The sequence below is a fragment of the Argiope bruennichi genome, chromosome 2 (genome assembly GCF_947563725.1).
Source record: "Argiope bruennichi chromosome 2, qqArgBrue1.1, whole genome shotgun sequence".
Classification (NCBI taxonomy): domain Eukaryota; kingdom Metazoa; phylum Arthropoda; class Arachnida; order Araneae; family Araneidae; genus Argiope; species Argiope bruennichi.
In genome coordinates this window covers 51234314-51259997 of record NC_079152.1, presented here as the reverse complement: position 1 = coordinate 51259997, position 25684 = coordinate 51234314, and the positions used below count along the sequence as shown (strand labels likewise).

General features: G+C 27.3%; 1 protein-coding gene across 2 annotated transcripts in view; it reads left to right on the top strand.

Annotated features, from left to right (window-relative positions):
• The window catches only part of LOC129958275 (semaphorin-2A-like), a 403314-nt gene extending 377718 nt beyond the window's left edge, over positions 1 to 25596 (top strand). For both annotated transcript variants that reach the window (XM_056070613.1, XM_056070622.1), the window contains 14 exons: positions 3604 to 3666; positions 4528 to 4635; positions 4751 to 4856; positions 5459 to 5623; positions 7995 to 8116; positions 8194 to 8302; positions 8391 to 8451; positions 10635 to 10975; positions 12975 to 13099; positions 14401 to 14552; positions 15433 to 15479; positions 16853 to 17134; positions 20451 to 20560; positions 23328 to 25596. In XM_056070613.1, coding sequence (XP_055926588.1) covers positions 3604 to 3666; positions 4528 to 4635; positions 4751 to 4856; positions 5459 to 5623; positions 7995 to 8116; positions 8194 to 8302; positions 8391 to 8451; positions 10635 to 10975; positions 12975 to 13099; positions 14401 to 14552; positions 15433 to 15479; positions 16853 to 17134; positions 20451 to 20560; positions 23328 to 23384 — 1848 coding nt within the window. In that variant the 3' untranslated portion in view covers positions 23385 to 25596. The remainder of the gene's footprint in view (positions 1 to 3603; positions 3667 to 4527; positions 4636 to 4750; positions 4857 to 5458; positions 5624 to 7994; positions 8117 to 8193; positions 8303 to 8390; positions 8452 to 10634; positions 10976 to 12974; positions 13100 to 14400; positions 14553 to 15432; positions 15480 to 16852; positions 17135 to 20450; positions 20561 to 23327) is intronic.
• The last annotated feature ends 88 nt before the right edge of the window (positions 25597 to 25684 follow it).

The window sequence follows — 25684 nt, the reverse complement described above, 5'->3', positions numbered from 1 at the left end:
CCTCAAATAAGTGGGGAAAGCAGACGAGTAAGCACATATTTTGTATCAGTTTTTTTCTTATGCGTGTGTATCCGGAAATCTTCTCTTCGAACCCTGGACTGGCTGGAAGATGATGGACAATACCTGCTTTCTGCTGGAAGTTTGAGCGATGGTCTCTGTGTGATGACGCGATCCTTTCCGATTATTTCTGTCCCAGCAGGAAGGATGTCGTCTGTTAGAGATCATCACCTTGATGGAGGGGAGGGCAAATGACTGCGAAAGAGTCATCGGTGATCCCAGAGGAAGTGAGTGGGGTGCATAGATCGACCGACCACCCCTGTCGACGTGGGATTTCCCTCCTTTTTGAAAAATTGTTCTGTCGTTCCAATGAATCCCATGTCGAGAGCTAGATATTCCTGCCCTGCAGGATCTGATGTCCCGTCTCGGATTTGTGTGTTATTTTGAATTAGAGGAGATTAAGTAAACTTTATTTCTGACAGTTTCTGAAAGATGAAAACTTTAAATAAATTCAAACAAAAAAATTGTATGTTCCATCAGATATGAAATGATATATATTGGAACCAAGGGCGACTGATTCATAAACGTTGTGGAATTGCAGTATCCCCATTTTTTTTTTTTTTTCAATATATGAACATAAACAATAATTTATTTCATTTTACACGTGATATCTCAAGCCACCAACAATCTTACATTATTCTTTTAGAGCTTTAAATCTTCCCGTAGAAACTCGGGAGGGAAGAAGTTGGCTCATGGCTTTGTAAGGAATTTTTGATTCTAAAAACCACCGAGCTAAGCAGCATATTAACAAAGGATAGTCATGCTTCAATTCTCCAGAAAAGAAAGTGCTATCGAAAAACAGCACGTTCTTAATTTACCTAAGTTCTAAATTCACCAAAATCTGAAACATTTCCCTGCTGCAGATATTTTTTAAATATACATTTAAAAAAAATTGAAGGATAATTAATTGTAAATAAAAATGAATTATTTAAAAAATGTTGTACTAGTAATATTTTTTAGTAAACAATTATGAAATATCCTTTGTCTTAAATATTTTTGTTGTTGTTGTACAATCGCATTTGAGTAAATCATCATAAACCAGAGTAAGGAAGGGAATTTTGAAAACATTTGTTCTGAAGTTAATGTTTTCATTAAAGTTATTTAAAATTTAATAATTGCTTGATTAAATTTTTTGTATGTAAATTTGAGTTTAAACCAAAGTCTGATTATAATTTTTTTGTCTAATGGTCATGAAAATTATTTATAAAATGCAAATTTAAGTGACGCCGAAAGACATCAAAAGCAATATTTTATAAGTGGCAACAGTGATGTATAAGTAGAGGCGTTGCCCCGCTGCAATGTACAAACCGTGATTGTTTAGAACAAAAACAAGCGCGCATTTTTTTTTTTTTTTTTTTTTTAATAAGCTACTCGATTATAGATTTTTTATCTGTTTAACTGCATAGCAAAGAAGGATATTTCTGGAACTGAAATTCTATGTCGTGTTAAATCGGATTTAATCAAAATTAATATTAAATAATAATTTAAATGCATCTTTTGAAATGTTTGTCTACTTACAAACTAAATCATTTCTAATATATAAAATTCAATTTTAACATTACATGATAAAAATAATGGCGCAGTATTAAAAATATTAATGCTCGTCAATTGATGTTTCGTTTAAGTATTGCTATTAGTAATAAAAGAATTCTGTAGTATGTTTTTTTTTTTCAATTAAAATTCTGCTACAATACGATATGCCTTTTTAAAAAACCCCTTGTGAATGTTTCATTTCTAAATACCCCACTTCTTGATTCATCACTTATGAAATATTCACATTGCTTGACTTTAAAACGAAGAGAGGTGGGAGCTAAAAGTAATGAATAAAGGGTTTTGATTTTACATTATTTAAACTAGATACGACTCTTTTCTCGCTCGACGTTTAAAATTTATTGAAAACTCAGCTCCACATTCAAAACAAAAATGATAAAATTTCGCGGCGGTGGTCGCTTCAGGGCCCCTGGTGCTGCTGCTGATTGCTTCGACGGCGGTTGCACGCGAGTTAGGTTTCTATGACAGCGCTTATCTGCTCCAAATTCCCGGGATTATTTCTGCCCGCAGCTCTGAGGAGAATATTTAGATTTTATAGGTTTTGCGTATTTGTTTTGGAGCATCTCATTACTGTCGTGAATCGGATATCTTATCCCTCGCCTTCATCAGAAGGGGGGGGGCTGCTGAGTTATTTATTTACTTACTTATTGAAAAAAAAGAAAAGAAAAGAAAATGGGAACGACGAAATCCAATTTCATGTCTCTGTACTCTTCCACACACCAAAAGCGTTCTGGCTGTGCTGCCTATCTGGGAAAAAGATCTCTGCGATCCTGGCATCTGGATTCTTTTACGAGATAGCACGCATTTGATAACGGAAAAGATTAAAAACTTCTCTCTTCCGAACTGTCAGTTTTTCTTTTCCCGCTTCCATCTGAATATTTATTTATTTATTTTAGACTTATAACATTAGCTTCTTCTTTTGCACGAAATTTTTATTCCGTATAAAATATTAAAAATGGCATCAAAATTTTAAGCCGTTTATGATTTGAATGATAAAGTATCCAAAAAAACAAAAAAATAGAGTTTTTCACTTTAAAAGAACCTTGAAAATGCATTAATAAGAGATGGAAATTCCAGTTTTTCAGCTACGTTTTATATTATTTTTCTTCCTCAAAAACATCAGTAGTTTTAACATTAAACAAATTTTTTTAGAAACCCTAACAACTGTCTCAAAACTTGAGTGAAACTGAAAGCAAATGTGCATAATTCTACATGGTGTATTTTTTTATATATAAAGATAATATCAGTTTGATAAGTTTACGCAAAATGTGAATAATTTTTGAGTTTCAGTTCCAGTTCGAAAAACAAGCTAGATTTATCTCTAGCCGAAAGAATTAAAATTTTCAGAAATGTATAGATTCTAAATAAGATGCATCGCATTCATTTAACTTGGAAACTTAAGGTATTTTAAATTAGAATTTTTAAACTATTGGTCCATATTGTGACGGTCGCGAGTACAAAATTGGGATTCCGCCTTGGTGCACTTTGAATCCACCAGTCGTGGTGCATACGCGTGCATGTGCTTTATGCATTTCCATGTTGACAAAGTGAGAATGTTTAGATTAATTGCCAACTTAGTGTCTTCGTCATTTGATCAAAATTATAAAATATAAAATCCACCTTTTTCTTTCTTTCTTTTTTGAATTATCTCAATATATATTATGTACTATATTATGAGAAATAGCTGCTTTCACAAATAATGAAGTTCTGCCGCCGCATTATTACAAAAATAATTATTTCATCATTCGTTTACTATTGCGCAGCTGATGGTTTTTTTTTTTTTTTAATTTTATAAAGGAAAATGTACATTTTTAAAAGCAAATTTAAATAAGGAAATAAGCACGATATTCTCCCCGCTATTATTCCGTATTTATTATGAGGAAAGCAAATCAGTGTATCTTTCAAGTTCGCATAGTATTCTCTAAAATTTTACCAATAATTTGTATATGTTAAATGATTTCTGTCCAACTTATCCTTATTACTTTTATCTTTCAGTCTGATGCATTGTTCCTAGACCCTCAGAATGTGGCCAATTGTGTGTCTAAGGGAAAATCTGAGGTAAATATCACTCTTTTTAGAATAAGTATCTAAAGTATTTGCATTTTTTGACACTAACGGGTATTTTCGTATTTTATATAAAATATATTTGTTTATTTTAAATTCGAATATTTAAATTGAATAGTCAATTTTCTGTATAATTATCCATAGTTTTATAGACCGCGATGGCCTATTAGTAGGGATTTGGCTTTATTTAGTTTTGGAAACTCGAATCAGCTAAAGTTATCATTTGTAAAATTATCTTATAAGCCTAGTGCTCGTTAAATTTGATATGAGCTAATTGTTCTTCCGCTGCCCTAGTATGCGGAAGTTTGAGTCAGGGGGAAAGGACTCAGGTGTTGTCCTCGTCATCCGACGGGGATTTGAAAACGCGAGATCTGTTTCGAAATAGCATACATGCTGCTTCAAAATGGAATATTAATAGAACATAAACTTTCATAATTCTCTTTTTAAAGAAATTCTAAGGGCGAATTTATTTTTCTCTTTTATTATCTCATTGGAAAAAAAGATAATAACTTCATTTTTCCATTATTAATAACAATTTATTTTAAAACTGATCACCAAATTATTTATTTTAAAAAGAAATAAAATAACTAATTTCTAGATTATCAAATTTATCGACGGCTCATTATATAATAATTATATGCTCTTTAATATAGACTGATTACTGATTATTTAATTAACTTATTATTTTATATTTTTATAGTTAAACACTGTTTGGTTTATACTAGAGTATTTATAGAGTTATTATTAAGGGTATATATCGTTTTAATCTCTCCAAATAAATTACTTATTGAGAAATTTTCTATATGCACAGTTTAATTTTGAATTAAAACCTTATATTTTCTTAATTTTTTTTAGCGCTATGACTGCAGGAATCACATAAGGGTTATTCAACCCATAGGAGATGGTAGTAAACTTTATTTATGTGGGACCAATGCTCATAACCCTCGTGATCTTGTTATTTACGTAAGTATTGTTTATTCCTTTATTTTGTACATACAGAATAATGAAAGGCTTTGACGTTTTAATAATATTGTACAATTATTGACACTTACCTACAAAATTGTTAATTTTATTGCAGGGGAATCTTAGTTACCTTGCTCCAAACGAGCATTTTCCTGGCATTGGTGATGGGATTGCTAAATGCCCATTTGATCCTGATGATAATGCAACTGCAGTCTGGGTTGGTGAGTAAAATTCTCCTGACTCCACAAAATTTGATATTTTTATTTGTGACATTTAAAAATAGCATTTGTAATTCTTGAAAAAAGCAGGAAAAATATTGCGAAAGTATTTTTGTTTCTGATTTTCTACAAGGAAGTTGCCAAAAAGAGTTTCAATTAGTTTTTAAAAATTATAGCAAAATCAGAAATTTTTCTGAAAATATTACTCTCAAACACTGTGTGTTAAAGAAATTAAAAAAAGCAAAGATTGAAAGAAAGATGAATTTGTGTGTACTTTTACACTGCTATTTGTTATTGGAGGTTACCTTGTTGTAAAATGTCATGAAAAATTTATAACTTTCCTTCAAACAAATCGACATGAGCAGTAGTAGTCTAATACGACATGATTTTCATAAATTATTTCATATAGTGAAATTAGGTTCACCTCTCCTTCCCATTCATCACATAGCATTTTTACACTGGATTATTTCTTCTTAGACCTAATTAAACTTTTGCATGTACTAAAACATTAATATTTGTGCCGTTAATACAATATATAAGCTATGGTGTTTATGCATTGTATGATACATATGTTTTTGATAATGTTCCATTTTTTTTTTATCTAGAACATGGCAATCCTGGAGGCTTGCCTGGATTGTACAGTGGGACAGTTGCAGAATTTACCAAAGCAGATACTGTAATTTTCCGTACGAATCTTTACAACTTAACAACTGGTGCCAGCGTTCATCCATTTAAACGAACAATAAAGTATGATTCAAAATGGCTAGACAGTAAGTATTCACCAAATTATATAATATATGTTTAAAAAAAACCTTGCTTTACGAATTTAGTAAGAAATTTTGATTTAGAATTTGGGATATGTAGCAAGACAGAAAATGTACCTAGAGGAAATATATTTAATTTCAATATTTATCATAAGCAACAATTTTTCTATTTCAAATTAAATTTCTTAAAAATATGCAGATTTTCTCTGACAATGGTTGTAAATATAATCTCAAGGACTCATTTTAAATTCTAATCTATCAGTCCCTTTTAATTTTTATTGAAAGAATCTCAGTTCTCTAAAAAAAAAATCGCAAATTAGTCATTTTTACCTTTTTCTTTTTCTTTCTTTTTTTAAAAATTTTACTACATTAATCTTTTTTTTAATTTATTGATTTGTTATTGAATTTACTGTGTATTTTGAATAATTAAGAAAAATATGTTTAATTTTGGTACCAATGTATCTGTTTAGTAAAAATAATTCTTCTTAATTTGCTATAAAATAAAAAATATTTTTTCTAAATTTGTACCAAATTTCAATTAGTATTAGTTTTAACAAAAATTAGTCTATTTATCTGCTTAAAAAAAATAACTTCTATTTCTGTTGTGAAATAAATAGGAATGAATTTTATTTTAAGATATTATTCAAACTATTTAAAATTCATGATTAAATTATTTGGTATGTGAGAATGAATTTTTTAAAATCTTTTTTTTAAAAAAAATAGTAATATTTTCAATTAATTTGAAGTTGTCATGCGTTAACTATGAATTATCATGGTTTGTTTCAAAAATCTAAGATAATTAATTATCTTAGAAAATTACCATTCTTTCTTTTGAAAGTTTTTACTTTCCATGCACATAATTTTTTTTTTGTGTGTGAAAACTTGACTTTAATATTCTTAATCATTTTTTTTTGTGTGTGTATGTGCTGCTTTCATTAGTTTTATTTAGCTCTTAAAAAATTAATTGTGTAAGTAACTTTCCTAGTGATTTTTCCCCCCTCTTACAATTCCTTTTTAAATATAAAAACAATAGATCCGACTACTTAGATAATTACAATTTTTAGCAGTTTTATATACAAAAATAAGCAGGGCATTCTTTAGGCTTAACTGGAGTTTACTTTTTAGTAAACCCTCAATATGCATAAAAGAAGGAAGCTATTGTGATGAGATGTGTTTCAATGGCAAAGAGAAACAATGTATTATACTGTTTACTTTACTAAATTGAATTTTGTTTCACCTACAAACTTTTATAGTATCTTTTGTTTATGCATGTTTTATAAAATTGAAGAGAACAGATAAGTTTTTTTTTTTTTCTCTTAAAAAGAATTTACACTTAACATTTTTTTTTTTCGTGTGTGCATTGAAATTAGTTTCTTCCAGTATTTAGGTATTCTCATTAAAGCTTCACAATGGAGTAAAAAATTCAAATTACTTCTTTTCATTCTCTCATTTTTAAATTAATTAATTTTTATAGAATCAAAAATTCAAAACTTAACAACTTTCAATATCTTGGCCAACCATAAAGTTCCTCGTCTTTTAAAATATATTGAAAAATCCAAATCACTTTGCTCCTATTTCTTGAGAAAAATGCTCAATCCATAATCTTGATATATTGTTTAAAAATGGCTACTTATTGAAAAAGAAGAATATAAATCTTTAGCAAAATAATGCTTTAATCCGTCTTTGTTTGCATTTGTTTCGAATGCAATTATTAATTCTAATGAGTTGTCTCCAAGTTATCAATAAATCTAATTTATGTAGTAAAATATAATGAAATTTTTTTTTTTAAATTCAGATTCAGATTTTTTAAAATATAATTTTGTTACTATTTTGGTAGACTTTACAATGAGAATAACTTGCATTTTGAGCATATGACCTTTTCGTCCTCATCAGTAAACATCCTTTTTGTTGTCCTTTCGTGACGTTTTTCTTTAAAAAGTGACTTAAATGCATTTATGTTTTCTCTTCCTGTTTCCATAGAGCATCTTTATTCTTCCTTGTTCTCCCACAGCTACACCCCTGGGACTTTATTTAAAATATGATAAAATAGTTTTGATGTCATAGAAATATTTTACATTTTTTTTTTCTTCTTCGGAACTTTATTTTGTTGAATCCTGTGACATAGGCGAATACATATATTTCTTATGTTTCAAAATTGGCATATAAATAAGAAAGAAAATGTTTATTTAAATAAATAGTAAAAAAATTAAATGAAAATAAAAGTTAAAGCAGCAAAATTTTATAAAAATACATTAGCCAATGTTCTTACTTATTTGTGTTTAAAAATATTTGAGATTGAACAAAGGAGATTATTTAAAATGTGATAAAATATTTTTTAAAATCATAGTGATATTTTTACATTTTTCCCCCCTATCAGAACCTCATTTTGTTGGATCCTATGACATAGGCGATTATGTGTATTTCTTCTTTCGTGAAAGCGCTGTGGAGTACATTAATTGTGGAAAGAACATCTATTCCAGAGTTGCACGAGTGTGCAAGGTAAATCACTTCCCTTTCTTCTCTATTAAAACTATATTAAACTAGAATTAAATTAATGCTCTTTTCCATTCCTGTAGAGAGATACTGGAGGTAAAAATATCTTGAACAAGAATTGGGCTTCTTATCTGAAAGCACGACTCAACTGTTCCATTCCAGGAGAATTTCCATTTTATTTTAACGAAATTCGTAAGCCTTTTCTCTCATTTGGAAAGCATTTATTGAGTTTTTATTGTTTAAAGCTACATGTACATTAATATTTTCTAATTATTTTTAGAACATGTTTATAAACATCCAGACGACGAAAAGAAGTTCTATGCAGTATTTTCGACATCGACGTAAGTTTTTCATATTGCAAAATATGCTTTATTCTTGTGCTTCCTTTCCAAGAGAAAAACTCATTTACTGTCCAATTTTCATTCAGAAAAGTTGATTGTGCCACACCCAAAATCAGCATATAAATTAGAAAGAAAATATTTGTTTGAATAAATAAGAAAAAAATTTAAAAAATAATAAAATAAAAGATATAACATTTTATAAAAATACTTACAATACAGTAATAATTCTTAATTATTTATGATTAAAAATATTTCAGACTGAATGAAGAAAACTGGAAAATTTTATTCGTTTTATGCTTCACATTAAATTCCATTTAATTTCAATTAATATTTGTAAAAAGTATTGATCTTTATTCTTAGGAAACAATCATTTTTTTATATATATAGTCTCAGTTGATTCAATTTATATATATATATATATATATATATAATTGATATTTTAGAATTTGAGAGCATTGCTTATATAACAGAATTTTTTTAGTTAAAAAAATTCTATGTGCTAATATTATTCTTTCACATTAGCAAAAATATAGTCTTTCATGCCTGTTTCTACCAAGCAGGCAAAGTATGCTTGCATGAAGACAACCAAACATAAATTCCAGCCTTCATCAATAAAACATAGATTTGTCTCTGGGCATTCCATTTTCTGTCGAATGTCAGCAATTTGACTTAAAATAAAAGAGGCAAATCTCAATGTGTGAATTGTGGCTGCTCGTGTATGAAACACTTCGATTAAAAGTTTTTATGGTTTTCTGTATTTGTTTCTAAGATCTTTGTTATTGTTAAAAGTGCAAAAATGAAACATATCCTTCAATGTATTTTTTTGTGTGCAATTTTGTGGTGAATTAATAAAGTTTTTTTTTTTTAATCTCTCCATTAAATTTTTAAGTGAAGTTAACTTCTACTTACAAAAAATGTTTTTTATTGACATTAAAGGTAGGACGAAATTTTTTAATTTCAAATGCATTGATTTAGAAAACATGTGAAGATATAACAGAGTTTCCCAAATTATGATATATGCTCACAATTAGTATATTCCAGTTTGATGGTATATTTTTTACACAAAAGATTTAAATCATATGCAAAATGTATGTATGTAATTATAATCTTTATAATCACATATTTGGACTCACATATCCGTTTGCACACCCAGCCTTTTAAGTTTACCCTAATGTCAGCGATGACATTAGCCATATCCTAGAAAAGTTCTGAGGCTTTCCTGAAAATGTAGAAGATGAAGGTTGAATGAATGATCTGTTTTCTATTATGAGCATCGCACTAAAGTTAAGTTTTGAATTCAGATAAGATTTTTTTTATTATTAATTTTATTACAACTGAACAATAATGGCAAAACATTTTTGAAGGGAGAGTGAAATATAAAAATCACAATAAAAATGAAAATCGGGAAGAAAACAGGAAAAAAGCAAATAAAAAAAATTTCGAGATGTTATAAAGCCAACATATATTATGGTCCAAATTTTTAAAATTGTATGATTGTAGGTATTTTTTAGGTAGGTGTTTTATGATTGTATATTATTTGAAATGGGAGCATATATGAAATGGTTAACAATGAGAAAGTCACTCACAAATATGGTTGGATCTATTTAAGATGTAGACGAAGGCCCTTCGTTTGTTTTAAAAAAATAATGTATATGTATAAAAATATATATAAAGAAATATACATATGTATAAAACATATTTAGTTATTAGACACAGTAGAAAGTTTTTTTTTAAACAGTGTAATATAGAGCTAATTGAAAATCACATTGTGAAATTACAGATTTTGAAGCAATGGAGTCTGTAGATATAATTTCCTTTTTTAAAAATTTAAAATAGGATTTTTTTTTGAAATATATAGTTTTGTTTTTATTTTTTTTCATCAGTATATATATATATATATATATATATATATATATATATATATATATATATATATATATATATATATATATATATATATATATATATATATATACTTTAACTGTATTTTCAAATTTGAGTAATATTTTCCTGTTTCTCTTATTGTTATAATTCTCTCCAAATAATTCCCAAATTCAAAGGAAGATAATTTTTCTACGTTGTTTAATTATTTCAGGATTATTAATTGGGCTTTATTCCCCTGAAATTTGTTTTCTTACATTAAAAAAAATTGTCCTTTATTGAAGATTGTTTTATTTTCCCAGGAATGGATTGTTAGGCTCTGCCATTTGTACCTACAGTCTGGATTCCATCCAAGAAGTGTTCAATGGAAAATTCAAAGAGCAAGCCACCTCTTCTTCTGCCTGGCTACCAGTTCTTACCAGTAAGGTTCCTGAACCCCGACCAGGTCTTTGTGTTAATGATACACAAACACTTCCTGATTCTGTTCTGAACTTTATTCGAGGTCACCCCCTCATGGACTCTGCTGTGTCTCATGATAATGCCAAACCTGTTTATTATAAACGAGATGTCATCTTTACAAGCCTAGTAGTTGACATGATTGAAGTGGATGGTGTGCACTACACAGTTTATTATGCTGGTTCTAGTAAGTAGTTTTTCAATTTTAATAAAAAAAAAATTCTGCTTCTTTTTCCACTTTATTATCTATAAATTTACTTTTAATATTTTATTGGGTTTTTTTTCCTGTGTGAGCATTTTTTTAAACTCTCGTCTAAACAATTACTTCCATTTAGTTGTTGTGTATTTATTCTAAAAAACATTCATATTATATTTGGTTACTTTCAAAGAGCTGTTTATTATCTAATCTCATGTTAGAATATAAATCTATATAAATTAAATTGTGTTAGATGGCATTTTAATCTTTTCAGTTCAATTTGATAAAAATTATTTTGGCAAATGAATTTGTTTAATGAAAGCAAAGAATGAGACCTTTTTAAAAACTCTCGCATAGTTCATCCTATATTAATTTTCAAGTTTGTTTATTTCTTCTTTTTTTATAATATTTTATTTATTTATTTTTACTGCCAAACCTATTCAGATTAACATTTCTGATAAATTATTATCTAAAATTATTTAGCTGTATATCAGAAGTAAATTTTATTTCTTCTGATTGACTACAAAATGAAATGACCAAAAACGAGTAACGAAAAAGTATTATGGTAAAAAATGAACTATATATCTAACATTTAAACAAAACCAAAAGACAATAGATGTATTTCAAAAATGGTTAGTCTGAAAATCTTTCTAATCTTGAATAGCTTGTTTTCATTCTTTGGAATCATTTATTTGATTAGAATCATGAAATTTGGCTCATTCTATTAAGTACTTTATATTGAATGCATGTTCAAGAGCAAAATTTTTTTCATGCATTTCTTATACTGTATGTTGCATTTAAAAAAGATATGTGATTATTATTATTAAAAGTAAAAAGACTGAAAAATTGTTTATTATATTTTAGATATTGAGAAAAGATCTGAGAAAACTATTTGATTTTAATTTTATGTTTCATTAATCTGTCCTTAAAACTATTATTATTTGAATCAAAATATTAAACATCTGAACCCCCCCCCCCCAAAAAAAAAATGAGTTGCTAAGATAAAAATTTCAAAGATTGTTAATTTCCACTGAAATAATTGCTTATATGGCATTTTTAAAAAATCATATTTTGCTTTATTTCTATTTCAACCTTTAATTGATGCAAATGAAAAGTGATGGCATTAGATAATATAACAGATATTTAAGCATTAGATTAAATTAGAAATTAATTAAATATTAAATGTAATCTTTACTGTATAATTTAATTAACTAGTTTGGTTGCAGTAATCATTATAGGCTTTAATTCTAGCATTTATTAAGATTTTCTTTTACCTAAGAAATCAGAGGCAAAATATCCATTTTTTTAAAAAAATTCTTTAATGCAGATTTATTTAATATGAAATGAACTTGGCTGTTCAAATTAAAGATACTGCATATAATGTTGTGTACATTTATTTGCTCAATAATTGCTTACAAAAAAAAAAAAAAAAAAAAAAAAAAACTTGCTGCCTTTGATTTATTAAACTGAGCATATTATTTTATATGTTAATTTTTAAATACTTTTTCAGATGTTTATAATGTAATTTAAAATCTTTTTCACATTGTTATCATAATAAGAGGGAGAAAAAAAACCCCCGATATAACTGCAGTTGTAAATGTCAATAGATTTATTTGAAAGATAATTTTAATATAGTAATAAATCTTTTGTGCAGATAATTAAAAAAAGTTATTGGATTTGATAGAGAACTTTTGCATCTGAAAAACAGATAGAATATTGATTTATATTTTTATTATATTTAAGAATGGGAGAGTTTAAACCTCTCAAATTATCAAATTTGTCAAGCCATTTAGCAAAAAAAAAAAAAAAAAAAAATATTTAAGCAAATTTATTTTATTTAATATGTTGGTCATATCTTTATTATTTTGAAATTATGCATGAAATTAAAAAAAATAATAAAACATTTTCCATTTATCTTTTCCAAAAGTAGTTTTTATATTATTTTTCTTTAACTTCCTTTTCCAAACGTGGTTTGATTATTTTATTTTAGCTGATGGATATGTATACAAGCTTGTGGAATGGTATGACAGGCTTGGAGAAGAGCACTCCAATTTAGTTGATATCTTTGAAGCCACAGTTCCTGATCCAGTAAGAGCCATGGAAATATCCAGCAAGGTAATTGAAGGCTTATATCAATTTAATTGTTTATATAATTAAATGGATGTAATAAATGTGTTGGAATTGTGCTTAAGATGCAAATATAGAGTCAAATCCATCTATTATGAATCCAACTCTACTACAGAAAGGCTCCTTTGTTCCATTAACCATGATATAATCTAGTTGATATTTTTGAAGCCAAAATTATTGTTCCAATAAGGTAAATGGAAATATCCAGCTAGGTAATTCAATGTTTTAATTAATTTAATCAGCACTGTATTTAAGTGGATGCAACTGATGAATTGGCATTGAGCCTAAGATATGATTATAAAGTAGTCAAATTTATCTATTAAGAATCCGATGCTACTACAGAAGTCTACTTCTCCTTTACACCATAGATTGTGATTTCTTTTCTATTCTCTCTTTCAGATTATTTAAATTTCATATCATAAATTTATCATGAATATTTAAATTTTATCAATGATTCAATATTATAGTATTTTTGTATTTCATTTTTTGGTAACCATAAAAAACATGTGAAGAAGAGAATGATTCAAAGAAAGATATTTTTCTGTTTATGGTTCTTTTTAAAGTAAAAAAAAAATAAATTATAACTTGTTTTTCTGTACTTTTTCTCCTGTTATATCATTAATAATATCCAAAAATCATATGCCTCAGGCATTTCTGACACTCATGAGGCTACTATGTTTTGTGTATAATTCCTGAAAGATATTAAAAATTTACTACTATTTTTGCTCATTCTTCAAATTTAATATCAATGCTTCCACATAAGTAGTTAAAAATCTTTGATTGTCTCCTTTATGCTTTTATTTCCTGATCCTTATTAATTTGATTTATCTGTTTCTTTATTTTGAAAAGAATTCTGAATCTTGATAGTAAGATCATAACTTTGAGACAGCTTGATTTCTGGGTCAAAATCGGATTATTTGTAGAATCACCATGTAAATGGTTCTGGTACATGTTTATTCTGCCTAAACCAAATGTCCTTTTGTTGTTATGGCATGGGAGTTAGGAGAAAGTTTGCTGGCTAAGTAGCTGCTTTCACCATTTATAACTATGGTTTAAAATTACGAGGTCTACCCCTAAATAGTCTATATGTTGCTTCGAAATGGGATATAAATATAATTAAATTAAAAAAATTATGTTGAATGAGCATTTATAATTCAGTTTAGTTTTTATATTCTTTACCTTGAACTCATGTTTCCTCGAAGATAATTTTTATTTTCAAATGAATAATATTATATAAAATATTTGATATTTTGGAATGTATAATTTTAATTGAGATTTTATTATTTCAGCACAAATCTTTATATGTATCATCTGATTATGTTCTGAGGCAATTTGACCTGGTGATGTGCAAAGGACGTTTTGCTAACTGTTTGAGATGCATTCAAGATCCGTATTGTGGATGGGACAAAGAACGTGGTGAATGCAAACCTTATGTTAATGGGTATGTATCTAGCATTAATAATATTCATTGTAAGAGTTTAAAAAAATATAATTGTGCGCTTTATGGCTTTTGATGAGGGAGGATAATAATAAACATTCTGTGAAGATTTAAGTAAATCATATTAAATTTTATTTCCAAATTATTACTTATATTGAAAACAAATTTAAAGAAGGAGTACAATTTTTAAAATAGAACTAAATTATTTATGTTTTGAAGCCAGGTTTAAATAGCTCTTCTAATCAAGGTTTTTGCTGCTTTATTTCTAAATAATGTTTGTGGTCCTAATACTGATGTTTATTTAATAATACAGATAAATTATTTCTAAATTGTATATTCCGATACCATATGGCAAAGAATACAAGAAACAAGCGATTAATTGTTGATGTAATTTAAATAAAGCACACCTGGCTTGATTTACTATTCTGAGAAATCTTAAATTGATCGAAGGATAATTGATAGGATTAATTGGATTAATCGAAGGATTTAATTGATAGAAGGATAAAATGTCCACAATTTAACATTCAAATGAATAATTGTGTTATTCTTTATGGTGATAAATTAATACAGTAATGATGAGTGAACATTAACAAATTAATATATAAAAAGCAACATGAAAATTTTTGCCATTCCTAATTATTTTATGTTCTGTTCTGAAACGTCAAACTGTTTTTATACTGTTTCAGATTTATAGCTTTTCACAAAAGCTAAACTATGATTAGATTTATTAGTGAAATTGATTTATATCTGTTTTATTTCATTCAGCTGCATTGCTTCCCTTTTCTGTGTAGATATCAAAGAAAATTTTCTTTTTGCATATTATTTCATCAATGAAATCATTTTAAATTTTAATTGCATCTTTCTTTCTTTTATCTATTTTCAGACTGCTACAAGATGTGACCAATGCCACACCTGGAATCTGTGATAATTGTAAGTAAAAAGAAATATTTGTCCATACAGGTGAATTTTAAATGATTTATTGTTTATTAAATTTTTGAAATTTATCAGCTTGTTTCTATGATCTGCTAATATTTAATCATAATTTATTTTGTCAGTTTTGCTAAAAAAAACTATTGATTATGTTTTCCATGAATAATTATTTTTTACTGAAGCAAGAATTCATTATTTCCTTTATTAAGTAAAATATATCAAGTGAAATTAACATTTTAAAGGGTTAAATGTGTCCATGCCTTTGACTAAATTCTTAATTTAGCTATTGTGAAATATATGTATGTAAAAACTTGGCGTTTCATATCCTAAACTATTATTTTGCTGATCTAAGACACTGACTCAAAAGTTTGAGAATTGAATATTGTGAAATAAGGCATATTTAAACAATAACTGGTATGTCAATATTTGATAAATTTATTTACAAAGAAAAGCATGAATTATAGAGAAGTTTAGAGTATCATAGATATAGCTTTAATTCTAGATGCTTTAATATCTTTAATCTGGAATATCCAGATTCGTTTAACTTATTTTCATATTCTTTAACTGTTAATGTATTATGTAGATTTAGTATCTTTTAAAAAAATTTCTTTTTGAACAAATTTATCATTTGGAGATTAATTAATCAGGTATTATATTAGAATGAAAGACACTCTAGGCTACTAGGGTCTACTTTTCAATCTGTGAAATGTTATTTATTATCATTAAACAAAATAAAAGTAGTTTTTGGAACCAAAAAACTCCTTATCCTTGAAATCTTCACATTAAGTTAATTTATTGAATATTTGCTGAGTAATTTGCTAGATTCTTTAATTTTTAAGAGCTATTCTCATTCATGCATTCTGTTATGCCTGTTAATATATTCTGATTCAGTCAAATAAATCAAGGTAAAATTCATTGTCTACATCAAAATATTATGTTGATCAAACTGAACTTTCAGTTGTTAACAAAGAAAAATGTAAATAAAGGAATTTCCAGAACATAACCCTTTTCCAAAAAAAAAAATAATAATAATAATAATAATAAAAAAAAAAAAAAAAAATTGGAATTTATTTTTTTAAATATTGAGAATATTAAAGATACTCTATTCATTTGATGTTATGCATTCATTAATTTTTGAAATGTTAAAAATAATTATATATATTTCTGTTTGCTAATACAGTGGCTTGAAAGCATTGTATATGTGTGTACATATTTACATTAATAATCTGAATTCATTGCTTGATTTTTACTCCATTATAGCATTCTAGATTTTTTTCTTAATACAAAAGATTCTTTTGTTGTGTGCTGTGAAATATTTGATTATGCAACATAGTTTTGAATCCAGTTGTATATACATATATTAATATCATTAGGTGTGAAGAATAAACCTCTACATGTCTTTTGGGGACAAAGCGTTCATCTGTCATGTGCTATTCATATGCCTGATATCGAGAGCATGGGCATGGGTCCTCTGCGTTGGTATCACTATAGTCGTGAGAAGGGCAAATATGCTGTAATACATCGACGTGAGAAGTATATCCACACTGCTGACCATGGGTTGGTCATTCTTTCCGTGTCTGAGAGGGATGCTGGACGCTACGATTGTAAGCTAGGAACAAGCACTTTATGTAGCTTCAACATCACTGTGGACACTAGTAACTATCATTTTTTTTATTAAGATAGTTAAAAGTATATCTTGATTTTAAAAAGAAGTTTTTTATAATATATATTATCCATTTTTGTTAATTGGGTGATTCACTAAGAATATCAGTTGTGTTTAATTCCAATTGAATCTTTACGTGCTTGATGTTCACGATTCTCAGATCAAAGAATTTTTTTTGTGTCAGAATTTTATAAATATTAAAGCTGTGCTATTTTAATAGCCTTATATCTATTTTGTTTATTGTATATATGAACTTTCCTCATGCAGTCAAGTCTTATAACATCATAATACTATTAAATTACATAGGCGTCTGGACTATCTATCTACTAATTTCATCTTTCATGGCTCTATAACTCCACTTTCTTATTGCTTATATAAACTGTTCATATAATAAAAAAAGTCTTTCGCCTAAGTCTTTAGAAATGAACATGCAATTAAATATTTGAGGCAACAATGAAAATGGTCTGAAATTCTTCACAGCAATGCATTGTTAAAAACTGTGATGGAAAAAAAATCTTTCTAAAAATTCAGAAATTGTAAAATTTTTGGAAAAATTGTGCAACACTTATATTGGTTTCTTAAATGATATATATATATATTTTATTTTCAAAAAGTGTAAAAATTACTTTTATGCTATTATATATTTTGATATTATTTTTTAAAAAGTTCAAATTTTTAATTTTTAGATAATTAATAGAGAAGGTGAAATGTTATAAATAGATGATTAAAGTGGAATGCAGTAAAATGTCAAATTTTTATTCAAAACTTTATAATTTATAAACCCATTCTTTTTTCGTATTGGAGCTGTTTAGTTCCCTACTTTCTAAATTGTTTGTTAATATACTGAACATCTTGGTAGATTATTCAAAATTTTTTAAATTTGGATTTTATGAATATATTGATGCTGATTCATATCATGAGCTCATGGAAACACCAATCTACTGTAGTTAATTCTTGTCAAAAATTTTTTTTCATAACTATCTGTATTTTGCTCTTGTGTTTGAAATCCTGTACTAATGAGGGAGAGGTCATAATCGAATTTTTTTTCCTTTGTTTAAATATTTTTTATGGTTTCAACACAAAAATTTGAACATTTTTAATAACAACTAATAACAAAAATAAATGAGTTTGTGTGTTGATGCTCTACAGGTCAAACCATTTGATCTAGAATTGTAAAACATTGTTCATATATGCTTTAGAGGTTGAAAATATGTTCCTTGGAATGATTTTTTTAAAGTCTTAAATTGAAATTTTAACTAAGAAAATTTCCCACAATAACTTCCCCAAAACATTATGACGCAAAATAGTTTTTACGTCAGATTAAAATTTTTAAATTTTTTTTCTTCTTTGGAAAATTGGTCTTATAATTTTTCTCGTTTGAATTAATTCTTCTTTCTTTTTAAATGTAAAATACTTTATGTCAGTATATTTCATCCTGGCTTTTTCTCCATTGTTGATGATCAAAATAAGATGATTTGGGGGGGGGGGGTTCCAGGAAAAGGGGTGTTCATTTTTTAATACTGCTGCTCTTTCATGTGATGTTATTGGATGCCTAAAGATAAGATAGAAAACTGGGGAAATATATAGCACAATGAACATAATGATGTAAGGCATTTAAAATAGAATGGCTTATAATATTTTAAGTTATAAGAGAGCTGAATTTCTAAGAAAACCATTAAGACCAAATTTCATAAAAAATATTAATTTTTAATTATCATTTTGTTTAGCAAACTAGGTGGTCTCCAAAGATGGCTTGTGTCTTACTAGACTTTAGAAATAATATCTTTTTATTACCTCAAAATGTTATGCTTCTGACAATCATTTAGTTAAATTAATTTATAACTGTTTTTTTCTAACAAATTTTTAATCATGATCTTTTCTTTTAATGCAGAATATGAACTGATTTGTATTTATTTAAGAAGCCATATTGTAAAAGATGAAGAAACAAAATATTCTGCTCAATGACAGCTCATTTATCATAAGAGTTGCAACATCCCTTGTTATTATTTGAAGTTCTCATTCCCCGTCCCATCCCTATTTTCATTCCTGTTTAGTTATTTTCCAATATTAAAAGATCCATGAACAGTAAAAATAATAAAAAGAAAGAAGAGTGAAAATAAATCAATACGTAGGGGATACAATAGCTCTGCTTATATAGAGATCAAAACAAGATGGCATTAAATTTCTCTCATTATGTAAAACCAAAAAGACTTTTTCTGTTGAGTTTCATGGTGATTGAATTGCTCTGATCACCAACTATGTTAGATCTGCAATCAATTACGATGCTTTTCTTCTTATTATTATTTTAATTAATAGATAAAATATTTATATGAGAAAAAAATATCTAGTTTTCTATAAAATTCTAATTTTTATTAGAGATATATGTAAAATTGTGTGAGTATATATTGAAATCTAATACTAATATTATCCTAAAACTCTAAGTTTATAAATTTCTGTTCATTAGAGAAAGAAAACTTTATTTTTGTATTTGTTTACAAAACATTAAATATTTTGACAATAGCTAAATTTTATTGATGCTTTGAATGAAAATACTGTTCATGACTTTATTAAATTATGATGATAGCATTTTTCAATAATTGTATTCATTTTATTTAGTTTCTTTCATTTTTATAGATTGGATATTCATAAAGATAGAATTTCTTAAATGATTTTTTAACATATTTTTTAATATGCTAGAGTTCTGAAATTTTAAACATTTGTGTTCCCAGTTACCCTGCAGTGTTTTAGTATTTTGAGAACTTTATTTATGAATGGTTTATTTAAATGTTTAACAATTAATTTAAATTGTCTGCAAGTTTCCATATGAGCAGTACCATCTGATGGTAAATTTGGAAAATATAGATTATAGGATTTCTTAGTAGTTGTAATATTTCAATGTGATATATATTAAAAAAATAAGTAGAAAACATTATGAATGAACCAAGTTTTTTTGTTTTTTTTTTAAGTATTTATTTGTATACTGAAAAGTAGTTAAAATCCATGATGCAGAATAATTAAAAATAATACATTAAACAAATTAAGTCCCAAAGATTATTTTAAGATAGAAAATTTCTGTAGATTCATTAATATAAAAATATATTATGAATGTGGTTAGTATAGAAGTATTTCTTTCTATACATAATGCTGTTGAAGTTTTTGTTTTAACTTCTAGATTATTGATAAATTAATTCCTTTTTCTAAATTAATTTTTTAATTAAAAATTATTATTATATTTTATTTATATTATTATTTATAAAAGTAGTTTGAGTGTAACTAAGTAATATTAATGTAACAATGTTGCATTTTAGAGACATGCAGTGCTCCTTCTGAAGCAGAGTATCGAAAAATTTACTCAGATTGGTGCCATGAATTTGAGAAGTACAAAATGGCCATGAAAACATGGCAGACTAAACAGGCGGTAAGTTACAACCAATGTATACTGTTAAAAGTTTATTTAACAACTGTGCACAATCTACATATGTATTCTATTTCTTTCTAAAAGTTTATAAGGATAATTTAGAAATTATTTTGTTTGCTCTCTTTCTGTATTTCCTGCCTTTACCTCATTTCAATGAAAGTATTTTATAATAACAAAAAAAAAAAAAAATTGATACATATTTAGTTCTACAGTATATAAAGCAAACAAAAAAAAAATGTCAAATACTGAAGGTTTAAGTGACAATTATATGTTAATGTAGCAGGGACTGGATAAAATAATTTGTATCCTAATTTTAGATGTTGTAACATTTTTATACTATTGTCTTTTATTTTCATAATATTATGATAGATGTGAACATTTTATGAATCATCCTGCTAGTTTAGTTTTAATCTATCCAAATAAAACTACAAAAATTTGTAGAACATTTTTTATTATTGTCTAACTGTCTCTACTATACTATATTTCACACTGTTGAAAGATAAAATCACAACTCTTGGAAGGAATTGTAAAGAATAATTTAAATTAACATAAAATATTTGTTTCAATAGAATATATAAAATAAAATTTCTATAAAATAGATAAAAGAATGAATGAGTAGTTACATGTAAGATGCAGTAAAACTACTTCTCAGTCATTGGCAGATCTAATTATTTTAACTGTATTGGATTTATTATGTAATTCCTTCAAATGTTTTATATATTTCAGAATTTTTTTCAATTCCTGAGCTGGGAATGATTAAGTTCACATTTTAACTCAAATTCATATTTTGGTATCTATAATATAGTTAAAAACTTTTTAATCTAATTTTAAAACTTTGTCTCAAATTTTTGTAAATAAAATGCAATTAAGCATTCTTTCATATTAAATCCATAGTTTTTATTGAAATTTTAAATAAAATTGTTGACAGCTCTAAAATTTTTCTCTGCAATTTCAATATTTAGTATTAGCATTTTCTTGCTGGAAATTGTTGCCATCTAACATCTACAAATGATATCATTATGGGCTAAATCTTCATTCTGATATAACACTTTGCATTGACATTCATTGGAATAACAGAGAGGGAAACCTTATCCAGAATTTTCAACCACAGTACCTTTACTGACCTTTATATAGGCATTGAAAAGAATTCGCTAAATCAATGAAACCCTTTATAGGCCTTCTTATGCGTCCAAAAAGTCATTACTTCCAAGACAGAGATAGCTCTTGTTGATGAACCCACTTTGCACTCCTTTCAGACTTCCAATCAAGTTGATTTGCAATGCTATTTAAGACAACTTTGAAATTACTTTAGAGTTTCCAATCATCCATACAAATCAAATTTGCAGCTACAATTAGGGTTGGAGTAGAGGTTACAGTGCTAGATCTCATTAAGTGGCTCCTGAAAAATGATTTTTATTTTTAATTTGGTAATTTAAATTTGTTCCATTAGCACATTTTGACCAACTTTGAACTTGTTCCAATCTGTTTGGGAATTTGTATTTTCTGTATTCTGTTTTGGAATCTGTATTTTCTTCCTGAAATCATTGATACCAACAGTCGCATACATCTGTGGGATTTCAGTCCAATATTTCAACAACAATAAGAACAAAAAAAAACTCCCTACAATCCTTAACTTTTCAAAATCAGTTAAATGTATATAATCTTTCTCTGTTTCATTTAAGACATTATATATATATTTAATGAGTATTATTCTACACAGATACTGGCCTATCATACAAACTGACTTCACATATATCCATCCATTTTCTCAAATTATGTGTCTGCAAATGATTGTGGCATTGGAAACTTAATTAATGCTTCAGATAGTTACTGGGAAATGTATTATCATTTGGAGATCTCGAGAACAATTTTTCCTGGTATTGCGAAACATTGTTCTAGGATACTGTGATTTAAGATCTTATTAAAAATAACTTTTATATTACAAAATACAATTGCTTATGTATTTATTTGTGTATTACATGCAGAAATATGTGTATGAGAGCAGAAATAATATTAAATATGCAATTTTTAATTAAGTTTATTATTATAAGTATGCATTAGTTTCAAAATTGGATGGACTAGTATTTCTTATTAAATTCATTAATAAATTATTGTTATTTCACTGCAACTCTTTTCTGGTAATTTTAATCTAGGTGAAATGAAATAAATTAGCTAAAGAATCAATTTTTTCTAAACTTTTCCACTCAATATATATGAAATGGCATGAATATAAATTCTGCCGATTTTATTTCTTTCAATAAAATTCTAAAAATCTTCATTTTATTAAGTTAATTTGAAATCCTGTGATTTATTTTTAAAAGTATTTGTACTATGGAGAGTTATCTTTATAATTGTCTAATCTTTCTTTAGGAAATGGTTGCAAACAAAATTCTTTTGTACAGCTACTATATGTAGCAAGAAGAATATTTGCTTTTATTGAGTTTGCATATATTCAATGATATTAATTAGTTCATAACAAAATTAATTATTTTGATTCTTTTCATTTGTATGTCGAGTTTAATTCAACACTACTAATAGTTTATCATTTGGACATTATTGATATATTTCAATAGTTATGGAAATGGCGGAATGAGAATAAAAAGGGAAATGAAATCATGCATTGATGATATATTTCATTTCTCAAAACATGGAAATTAGCATCATACTTATATGTAAATAATTTTGCTCCGAATTAGTTTTCAGAATGAAAAGGCTCGAAACAAATGAAGAAAACTGCGAGTAACATTATGAACATTTTATATTTCAGAAGTGCCAATCGGTGCATCCAAATGATGTGACATATCAAGGTGGCACCCTTGTCTGAGCCCGCTTCAACGCAGCAAAGTTCCATGCCAAGCCACCAAGTTGCGTCCGTCACCCCATTTCTTGCTGCAGCTAATCTGGACTGCACTACTCCCCGGACATAGCAGAGTGCTCACCAAACTCTCCTTTGTCCGGTCTCCGTCTGTTAAATGTGCATGTGTACAAAAAAAATTACATGATGCTGTTTTTTGTGTGTCACATCGTACTCTTTCACCTTTCGTCCCTTCCCTGCCATCATTATTTGTGTGCTGTCATTTCGAACTGTGCCGAAATAAAAATAAGAGGAAGGTATGGCAGGCATGCAGAGCTTAATACTAACTGAGTTAATTGTAAAACTTTTCAAAGTCAAACTACATGTATGGCCTTGCTGAAAGATTGCTGTGAGTTCTGTGTATATAGAAACGTTTGGGGAAAGTTCGAAAGCAAGCCCACGCAGTTCATATTTTTCTAATGAATTCTTCTCATTTTGCGACTAAATTTGAAAGAGACGCATTAGAAGAAAACATGAGCCAAAATACTCCAGTTGTAAAATATATCTCCAAAATCACTCGGGTCAGAAAAGCAATAAGTGCTTGGCCAAGATCTGTGTGAGGCGAAGATTTTAATGTTTTCTATGTTGAAAGGAGTTTTAAATTATGGTTTTGAATTTTGATGGTCATATCTCTGTGTTCCATTTCATGGCACAATAGTACTTTGTGCAAAGACTTGGAATAATCATATTTGTGTTAGATTTTTTTTTAATTTTAACATATTATATGTGTCATTTTGTTTTTATTTTGGTCAAATCAATTTTCTTTTTTTTTACAATGGGAAATAGTGAAAATTAGAATATCAGACATGCATTTGTATATATAATATATATAAAATTAAAATCTATTTCTGAATTTAAAAATAGGGGGAATGTTTTGTATAAAAAATAAATGAATACACAAAAATTTTAACATGCAAACTTTTATTTCCATGATTTATAGTATCCTGTGCATTTACTTTCAGGCTTCCAGAAAAAAATTTATATAAAGTAAAAATTTTATTCCTTTGTCTTCAGTTTAACTTTTTTTTTTCATCGGATATAATACTTTTCTGAATTAATATTAGTTAGCAGGAATTAAAATTTTTCATTTCTTCAACATTACACACATGCCAAAATTTTAAATTAGCATTAATAATTTTTTTAATTATGAATAGTTTTGTATACATTTCATGGATATGATCATACTACTACTTAAGAGCATTGCATTGACCTGCGGAAGCCTCCAATTCAGGTACTCACTATTAACTTGTCAGAAACAGACGAGCTTATTAAATACTTTCGAAAAGATGGAATGGAGTGAAGAAATACCAGAATTCAATGCTTCGAAATCGTTGGTGCTTTTGCTCTGATATTATAGCTTTGTGACATGTATCTTTAAAAGGAATTTTAATACTGTGTGACATTTCTTTTTGTTTGACATTTTTTACTTTTATTATTATTATTATTTTCATTGAGCAGCACTGCTGGAATTGTCATTTTCGGTAGCTTATTGTGATTGAGTTGTGACTTCTGATTTAATTTATTTTGCATCATTTATGTAAGACTCATTACTTTTGTACAAATTGTAGACAGTTAAACCAGAAATGTTTTTGTGATAGAAAATACTGTTTGTGTTATACGATCTCATGGCTGTATACTGTTATCCCTATTTCACTCATTCAAAAGAATGGGCAGCAGCATAATTATTAAGACAACTCAGTTTTGCTAAACTCTTTAACAGCCAAGCATACTCAAAATTTTTCAGGTTTTTGTAGCATAGCATTTAATGACTTTCCTTGGAGCTAACAAACTTTTTCACAGCTTTCAATTTATTACTTCTGAATGTGTTCAAGAAAATTAACATGTTCTGACATATTGCTCGGCTGTTAAGAGAAAGAAATGTTTTCTCTTTCTCCATTATGAAGACCAGTGCTGTTGCTTTCTAGTCACTCCACAAGCATTTAACAAGTATCAATATGTTTGAAATGTGACAAAGAAATTTTATAGCCATTTTTTTTCTTTATTCATGACTGAGTATGTGTCTTCATTAAGCATTAGTAAATTGAAATCAAAACTCATCCTTGAATTTGCATATATGCCAAGTCAATTTTCAAAATTATACAAATTTTAAGGGGTAACTTAAAATAACTGTATATATTTACTGTTTATATATATATGCATAAATAAACTCCATGTTGAAATATTGAGTTGTGCAATTTTTGTTAAATGAAATTACAACATGACTATTATTTTCATATGTATACATATATAAACACACACAATAGATAGAA